This window comes from Hydractinia symbiolongicarpus, chromosome 7 (genome assembly GCF_029227915.1).
Source record: "Hydractinia symbiolongicarpus strain clone_291-10 chromosome 7, HSymV2.1, whole genome shotgun sequence".
Classification (NCBI taxonomy): Eukaryota; Metazoa; Cnidaria; class Hydrozoa; order Anthoathecata; family Hydractiniidae; genus Hydractinia; species Hydractinia symbiolongicarpus.
Genome location: NC_079881.1, coordinates 4,911,883 through 4,921,099, shown reverse-complemented (window position 1 = coordinate 4,921,099; position 9,217 = coordinate 4,911,883). Strand labels below are relative to the sequence as shown.

Sequence of the window (9,217 nt, the reverse complement as noted above, 5' to 3'; positions counted from 1 at the left end):
CGGCAAAATAGCAAAATGCCGTTTTTTCAGGCGGGTCAAGTATACAGGAATTTCCAAAATCAGTGCCAGTTGGCGATTGCGCAAAAACCTTTTCGCGTGCTGACCAAAATGGCGTCTCGAGGTGGACTGGCGTTGAGAAATCTTGTGAGATTTGCCGTAAGGACGAGAGCTCATAATGTCACTGCTCACGTCATTCGCCCACAAATGTTGTCATCCATTTCTGCTAGATCACTATATGCTATTTCCTCGCATGTCAACCCCAATATCATCGCACTGCAACGTTCAAGGCAGCGTTTTTTTGCAAGCGACCAGGGAAGTGAGACTATTGAAGAGCAAACCATGAATGTTTTAAAATTATTTGATAAAGTTGACCCGTCAAAGGTTAGTTTATACTTTTATTTTTAGTCCACTCAGTTTTCGGCTACCAATATATAACTAATGTTGAAACAGGTAACTTAACCTACTGGACGGGATATTTTTTCCTTAATAAGGCCACCCTCAAAAACATAATTAGTTACCGTCACCTGACCGGCTAACTTTGAAAAGCGAAAGTCGAGTTGGTAAATTTGAAACAATCCACGAACAATTTTCGACACAACAAAATCTACCATTACCTTTTAGGCCATCATTAAAAATATGTTGTGTTCGCATCCTCTAACCAAATCACTTTTGGTAATAAAAATCCGAGTTCGGTAAGTCGAAAAAAAACAAAAAAAAATTTTGCGAGATATTTTTCAAAAGGAAAATTTTTTTGCCGGAACTAATTTATGCAAAATTGACAAAACCTCGCGAAAATTAATTTCTGTAAAACTTAATTCCTTTAGGGCACTCCTGTGGCTACTGACAATTTACAGGGCGGCGAAAAATGGTCTACAAACGATGTTGAGTGGCGCTATACTGTTTGGGCCCTAGGAACGAATTTGCTTGCTCTGATCTGAGAATCCCGGGAAAAAATACGCCCAACCGCCCGACGACAGACTCATTTTTGCGGGGTGTTCAGGACGCAAACACAACATATTTTTTATGGTGGCCTTAAGCGGTCTTCCGAATTATGGTTGTTACATCCAAATAGGGATAGGGGACTACTCAGTGCTATATTTTCCTGCTTTGCATTTATACGACAATACAAGCGAAAACCATGGGAACGACATTGATTGACAAAAATGGAACTTATAACGGAGGCTTAAAATACAGCTAGCGTACATTAAATAACAAAATATGGCTGCGAATAGTATTTTTGTAATTCTGCTGGAAAAATTTTTATCTGACCGATGGACTCACTTTGTAAATAGAAATGACTCTAACCAAACATATATTCGATGGTGGTCCTAATTATCAGTCAGGGAAAACTGGTAACTAGAGTGTACTGCTAATTAGGAGAGTCTCCAAATTAGGCGTAAGATGGAAGACTGATTATGGACTACATCGCCTAGAGTGGGTTTGCCCATATATGGCCAGTGTTTACATGTACCTTCAAAACTTGTTAACAGCTATGATAAACAATATGGGCATTTATCCATTGTATGGCATAAATAGACCCTGGGTAGACAGAGAAAATGTCAACTTAGCCAAAATGTATGTGGCCGTATTAGGGCGCCATATTTTTTTTAATGTGGAAATTTCTTGGGTCTATTATTTCTAATCCTCTCTGGTGTGCATAAAGAACTGTTACCGAGGTGGTTAAAGGACAAGTATGTTCACACAGAATTGTTTGAATTTTACCTATTGACAACTTTTCATAAGAGGTACAGAGCTCCAGAGTGCGAACCCACTCTATTTAGGATAAATTAATTTTAAAGGCCTAGTTCAACCCCTTTACAGTGGTGCAAAATCAAGTGACCAAATTAATTATTTTGCCTTCATAAATAAAGCTAGGGTTGGTAATAATTTTAGTTTTAGTTTAGATTGGAGGTTCCTGATTTGTAGGTTTAGAGTAACTGGATAGGGTTTTATCCTGTTAAGTTCCAGGGTTAATTTCTAATAAAAAATACCCCCTACCTCGGACATGTTTAGTTTATTATCCTTTGTTAACATCAATGTATTTACTGAGATAGGTAAAACCCCCAGTCATACAACACAATTATAAGCTAATCTAAAATATAACAATAGTAAACATGTTAAACATCCTTATGTGGGTTGTTCGTAGTAATTTTTGCAACACATCGTTGGTAATTTGACCCACTAAGCTAATTGAACAACCCAGTCAAACAACTGCTGCACATATCATATAGGTGGTTTGTGAGCCCGATGAGCCCACCAATGTTTGATAACGTTAGTCATAATCGCTATTGTCAGACTTCGGCGTTTCCTGTTAAATCATGCCAGATATCTGGGTAATATATTTAAAACAGCTCTTTAGAGTTGAAAGAAACCGACCAGAAGGTAAACATCAGTTACCAATAATTGTTGTTACTTGCTTAGGTTACCTTAGAGGCACACTTCATTAACGATCTTGGTCTAGACAGTCTGGATGTTGTAGAAGTTGTCATGGCTTTTGAAGATGAATTTGGTGAGTTGTTTACTCCAGTTGTTTTGCAATGCCTGTTTTACATTGTAAATTTTATGACTTGCTTTCATATATGTTGAGAGATAGGGAACAAAATATTGTGTAATTTAAATTTATATTTTGCAGTCTTCTTAAAACAGCAAGTTTAAAACAATAAGTTTTGCCTAATGTTCTTACAATTTTTTCGTAAAATACTAGTCCTTACTATATATTTGGTTACTACCATTTATGCCTTATTCAATTTTCCATGCCAACAAAAAAACGTCAATACTCGCATCAATATCAGGCTATTGTGGCTATCTCAAAATTGTGTACACACAGTTATAATATTTTTCCAACCTGCACTCCTTTGATAAATGCCCCTTCATTTTTCATTCCAACGTAGTCCAAATTTTAATTTCTAAATAATGTGCATATTCACGTGATCTAGATCTAGTGAGACATTAAAAAAAGCAGATATAGACACTTGCTTAATCTCGCCATCACACAACAAAATAGTGATGCACTTTGCATTAGGAAATTATGGAAAATAACTTTTGAGAAATAAATGTCAGCTCCAAAGTGCAAAAATATAGCTTATATACATGCAGTCAAAAATGTTTTAGATATTTGAAGGGAATAGCACAAGTGGCTGTACTGTTGCAGAAAGCGCACATTATCTAGCAAATCGATTTGCTTTTTATAATACTAATTTTTTGTTGTATTTTTGTAAAATTTTCAGGATACAGTTCAATTTTTACAGTTTAATACGTTTAATTTTTCTAGGCATCGAAATATCGGATGAAGAGGCTGAAAAAATATTTACAGTGCAACAAGCAGTTGATTTAATCAAAGCCAAACTAGATTCTTAAACAATGTTGTTTTAGGTGAGATCTAAAATTCTGTTTATTTAGTTATTATATTTATAATCATTCAAACTAGAAGAAGGATGTTTTACAGTTTGAAAAACTGCAATTTCAGTCTTCTGTCACTGTATAAGGGAACATTAAGGGATCAAAAATGTTTTTCTCGCTATATATTAGAGATCCGCTCCTAAAATTTCCTAAGATATCCCATTAAAACAAAACTTTAGTTTTAGATTCTTTTAAAATTAAGTTAAAATATTGCCAAGTTTTTTAAAAACGACTCTTTTTAACTAAAAATGACGAGATGAGACTTGTTGGGGAAAAAAGTAAAAGGGTATTGTAGGTATTTTTAAATTTTAAATTTTTGGTCCTATTTTAGGCATTTTACCCTGTGTACTGCTTTTTGTTTATACATGGTGTCTTGCGCAAATATGAATTTGCAAAATAATTTCTTTGCGCTTGTATTTGTTATTTTTCGTTTTTTAATGTGTGATTGTTTCATTCTAGAAAATCTTTTCCCCGAGAATTATTTTGATTATCAAGGTATAAAAGTACGAACTTCAACGTGGATGTCGTAAACGTGTGTTCCAACATCTTATTTTCGGAGACAAGTATTTTTTTAGATATATCGATGTGTATATATGTATCACTGAAATACAATTTCAATTCTGTAATCTAGTTATTATTAGTGTATCGTTTTTTCAGCAATTTTGCAGGTAATGATTGGTTAGTTTCCACCACACACCGCCGCTGACTTTATTAGGGAGGGTTAGTTTCCACCACACACCGCCGCTGACTTTATAAGGGAGCGTTCATATATTACGTAATCAATTTTTTGCCTATTTTCTACTTCTACGCTTTAGATGGTTGATATTTTTCACACTCATGATAAAATATGCTGTTAATTTTTTTGATTAGCTTATGTCATCAAACCACTTGACCCATCCCCCTCCCCCATATTCAAGCTTAACCAATTTCAATGACATTTCTCGAATATGCAGTGGCAAGTCGTATTATAATTACCCACCAGCATCATAAATAGATTGTTTCACAATTTCCAATATGTACAAGTTTATATAACAGGGTACAAAGATAAATTAAAGAAATTAAGAAATTGACACAAAGTCAGCAATATCCGCATTTTTTCCTTTAAATGTCTGAAAATTAGATTTAAATGATCGAACAATATTTTTTTTTCAAAATGCTGGCAAGGATTAAATTTTGGTGATGTTCACCTTGGAGGGTTTCTAGATTCGCCTGAAAAAGCTATTGTTTTGGTTACATCCTAGCCTGAAGCGAAACACGTGGTGTCCTTGGTGTTCCACGTAGGCTGTGGCTACCACATCCGATAAGTGTTTTCATCACCGTTTGCTGTAAGTTCTCTAAAAACATACTTATACAGTTGTAATTCTTTATGCGCAGGAAGTTCTTGCTTGTGCATTATACAGTACTTCAATTCTGTCATGGTATTGCATTGATTGGTAGCTTTCTGTACCATATTCACTGTCATTTAATCGGCAACATTTTAATTTATCACTGCATTGACAAAAAGGTCTATTTCTGTCGTAAGGGCCAGTGACTCCTGCGTTATCTCCGAGGTTAATGATATTTTTAAAGGATGGCGACCGTTGTAATCAGTTGGGTTAGTGCTTCCTTTTCGATACACTATTTTGAAATTGTACCCTTGTAATTTCAAACGGTGCTGTTCCACTCGCACAGGTCCTTTACGGATGGGATTGTTGTACCGCTATATTGGTGACCCAATCCAAATTCTCTGCTGGATCCAGTAGTCCTTCGATGATATCATTATCTTTCAGCTCCTGTTTATGTGCCATTAACCGTTCTCTGTATGCTATTGGTACCGGTCTTTCTCTCCGAATCACTGGCTTGATGGTTGAGTCAATTTTGAATTCTATTTCTTCATTTTAAAATTTCCCAATCCCTTTATACAACATAGGGTGTGAAATAATGATATCTTGTACACTTGTGGAGTTTTCTTCCTGGACTTGTGAAATCACTTACCCTTTCGGATTGATCTTAAGTATTCCTAAGGCTTTTGCATCCTCTGAACCTAACAAAGACTCGACTATGTGTCCTCGTACTATGTTTGCCCAAGCCTTGTGTGTCTGCCCACACATAGCTTCAATGCCAATTTTGGTTTTTCCAAGGACATCGAGATGTGTGGTCATCCCATATGGTCTTAGCTTAACCTTGGTCCTTACCAGTCTTGTCGTATGTCGAAAAGTATGGTATACCTGTTCTGGTATCAGGATTCTTTTGGATCCTGAATAAACTCGGATTGCGGTTCCATATCCATTAATTTTAATGGTTATTATCTTCTCATCTGGAGCGCTAATTGAAATACTTGGTACACATGCTAAATCCTACCAGCAACTTCACCCTCTTCGGACTCTTCATCATCTGCCACTGTCAGGACTTCACCACCTGGAAAAACTTTGGCGTTTGGAAATTGGTTCATTTTTTTGCACACATTACACTTTTTCCTTTTTCAGGGCACTTTCTACTTTTATGAGCTTTTCTTGACACATATCCACAAACGTCACACAACTTTATTTCACGTCTATCCCTATCTTTCTGAATGATACAGTTGATGCGGTCTATATTGGCTGCTTTATCAATTTTATCGGTCTGAGTCGCACCTGATTCTAATGCCAAACTTTTGTTTCACAAATGTGTCAAAATCTGGTCCTGTTGCTAACTTCCCTTTATGATCGAACAAAGTTATCATATCATCTTCTCCCCAAATTGGTAAAAAGCTTTCTTCTTCTGGTCATCATTTTCGCCCGTTTAAATTATACCATAAAACGTTCTACCGTGGTAACTGTGTCTGGATCTTTGTGAAAGGGTCCAGATGCTACGTATATACCAGCAGCAGCCGTCGCCATCTTGAATTAAATAAAAACAAACGTGATCGGGTAGGTCTACCTACAGTTCGCTCAATCACGATGCAGCAAAGTGAATTGATTGGAATTGATTTTGTGAAAGCAAAGCAAAAAAAAACAGTCTTAAGGCTGAAATACACTATCATTTTTCAATGATCATTTTCCAATGATACATTCCAATGACATTAAAAATGACAAATGTTGGCGCAAATACACTATCATTAAAAACATGAAACTTGAGCATGTTTTCTTTGCAACATAGACTCTGAAGAAGAAATAGCAGCTGCTGTTGTTGTGTATATGTTATCAAAAAAGAGAGCTAAACATAGGAAAAAGAGCAAAGAAATGTATGGGTGAAGCCGTATAGGCGAAATGAACTTGCCATCTACAATACTCTCATGTTTTCGCACACGTGTTTGTTGCACGCGATATATATGTTTAGGCGTAAACATTTTTGAAAACAAAGATTTGAACAAGATAATTCACATGCATATTTTTATGATCTGTTTTTCTTTTTAGAGAAATTAGTGAGGAGTAAAATAAATACACTACGAAGTTATTTCAGCGCAGAATTGAAGAAAGTAAACAACAGCAACAAAAGTGGAGCAGGACGAGATGATGTTTACGAAATTTAATGGCCATACTTTTAGTCCTTGCTATTCCTACGTGACTCCATCGTCCCAAGAAAAACAACTTCTTCGATGGTGGGTATAAATTTCGGACAAATTTTTCTTGCAATGGAACAGCACCGGTGGAGTTAAAGTACGCACAAAATTTATCCCTGATATCTTTCGCATCATTTCTGTAGTTGTTCAGATGAGATTACTCGCCGTACCCTCTTTCAGAACACCGCCCATTCAATCTCCGATCCCAAGGAACTCTTCAACACATGCCACACAAAAATACCCACCCTTTGTGTCTCCGCCGTTATCGCCTGTTTTACAGAATATGTACCGACACCCAGTGAACATATATCAAAACACTTATCAGAGTCGAGAAAGTTTGTCAGATCTCAACCCAGAAAGTGAGGGCTCACAAAGTGCAGGGTATTAATGTGTGACTGCTAGTTTAGTACGTTTGTTTGATAAATTACTGAGCGAAATATATATTTACCTTGAGGTATTTTTCTTTTAATCGCGTATAAATAGCTTCGCAAACTTCAGCGATGAACTGTGACAAAGTTCTTTTGTTAACGCGAAATAAATACTGTAATTCGGCGTAATTTATCCCACATGAGAAAAACTTCAAAGTTGCAGCTACTTTGACTTTAGCAGGAATTGGGTCTCGCAAATGCGTTGTTTTTTTCTCAATGTCAACTTCTATGAGATTTCGGAGCTCCTCAAAAATATTCGGCGGCATTCTTAAAAATCGCGTATACTCTGCAATTTCCTCTACACGCAGTTCATACATGAGAGTATTGTAGATGGCAAGTTCATTTCGCCTATACGGCTTCACCCATACATTTCTTTGCTTTTTTTCCTATGTTTAGCTCTCTTTTTTGATAACATATACACAACAACAGCAGCTGCTATTTCTTCCTCAGAGTCTATGTTGCAAAGAAAACATGCTCAAGTTTCATGTTTTTAATGATAGTGTATTTGCGCCAACATTTGTCATTTTTAATTTCATTGGAATGTATCATTGGAAAATGATCATTGAAAAATGATAGTGTATTTCAGCCTTTAAAGTTTTTTTTCATTACCTGTTTTCGTATGTTAAATTCTTGGCAATTATTTACGAGGATGTTTTTTTACTAGAATTGAGAACCTCGCGATTAATTTAAATCACTCTGACAAGACGAAGAATCTTTATCCATTGTCTTACAAATTCTGTTAAGCTATGTACCCTGTTTGACGTCACATATCAACAAAATATGTACGAACCAAGTTGGCTTTTGTTCGATAATGGTGCGGCGACTGTTTGGGGGAAGAAATTTGGACACAAAAAATGAAAAAAATGAAATTTTTTCATGTCATGTTGTTTTCGTGATATGTAAGAATGTTTTCATTATAAAACATATATGTAGGTTTTCGTTAGTTCTCCTTTAATAAAATAACACAGACATAAAAATTTCCACGAAATGATTGCTCTGTATAAGGAAAATATAACAATTCAGAATAATCTTCTTGAAATCATAAAGTCATTTAAAATCTTTAGGAAATTTGTGTCTTGTATAAATTAAATAACACAATCTTTTGGATACCATAAAGCGATTTAAGATTTCCAGGAAATTTGTAGCATACATAAATAAAATATCATAATCTCTTTGGAAATATAAGGTGATTGATTCCCTGTATAACAAAAGAACTCGCTTTACCCAATATTAATATTTATAAGGAATCAGTAGCTTGCATTCTTTGTAATCAAGTTTTATTTGGCAAGTTTATATATAGCTATACTTGTTTTGTTGGCAAAATTTAGGTCAACAATCTTTATCCTGTCAGCATGTTTTTATATATATTCAAGTTCAGTATTTTTTTTTAATCAATCAGATTCAAAAATTTTTCTTTGCTCTCAGTTACATTATAAATTTAAATTTTATAATTTTTGGCCGTTTTTTATGTGTTGCAAGAGCTAATATTACCTCAAATCTTTTACAAATGTTCTTTTTCATAGCTTTACCTCTTTGTACAATTTCGATCTACTCTTTTTTAATTTGCATGTAACAATTCTTACAAAAAAATTTAGCAGGTTTCATTTTATTTTTCAAAATTTTCAAGTACATAATTTTGACATTATGAAGTTATGTTTCACGCTACAAATCTTTGAATGTATATACGAATGTATGTACGAAAAAAAATGTATGTACGAAATATATGAATGTATGTAATGTATATACAAGAATCTTAGAAAATTCTGTAAAGTTTTTAAAATCATTTTCCCCGTAATAATCTCAATTGTTTTAACAACCAATAAGACGTAAAGTTTTTTTTATCAGCCAATCGGTTAATATGAATTATGCC

The 9,217-nt window shown here is 34.8% G+C and overlaps 1 protein-coding gene across 1 annotated transcript; it reads left to right on the top strand.

Moving 5' to 3' along the window:
- Positions 1 to 4,025, top strand: LOC130648706 (uncharacterized). The gene is made up of 4 exons (XM_057454773.1): positions 1 to 381; positions 2,422 to 2,509; positions 3,272 to 3,372; positions 3,859 to 4,025. The coding sequence occupies exons 1-3, from the start codon at positions 16 to 18 to the stop codon at positions 3,355 to 3,357; spliced, it is 540 nt and encodes a 179-aa protein (XP_057310756.1). The 5' UTR covers positions 1 to 15; the 3' UTR covers positions 3,358 to 3,372; positions 3,859 to 4,025.
- The last annotated feature ends 5,192 nt before the right edge of the window (positions 4,026 to 9,217 follow it).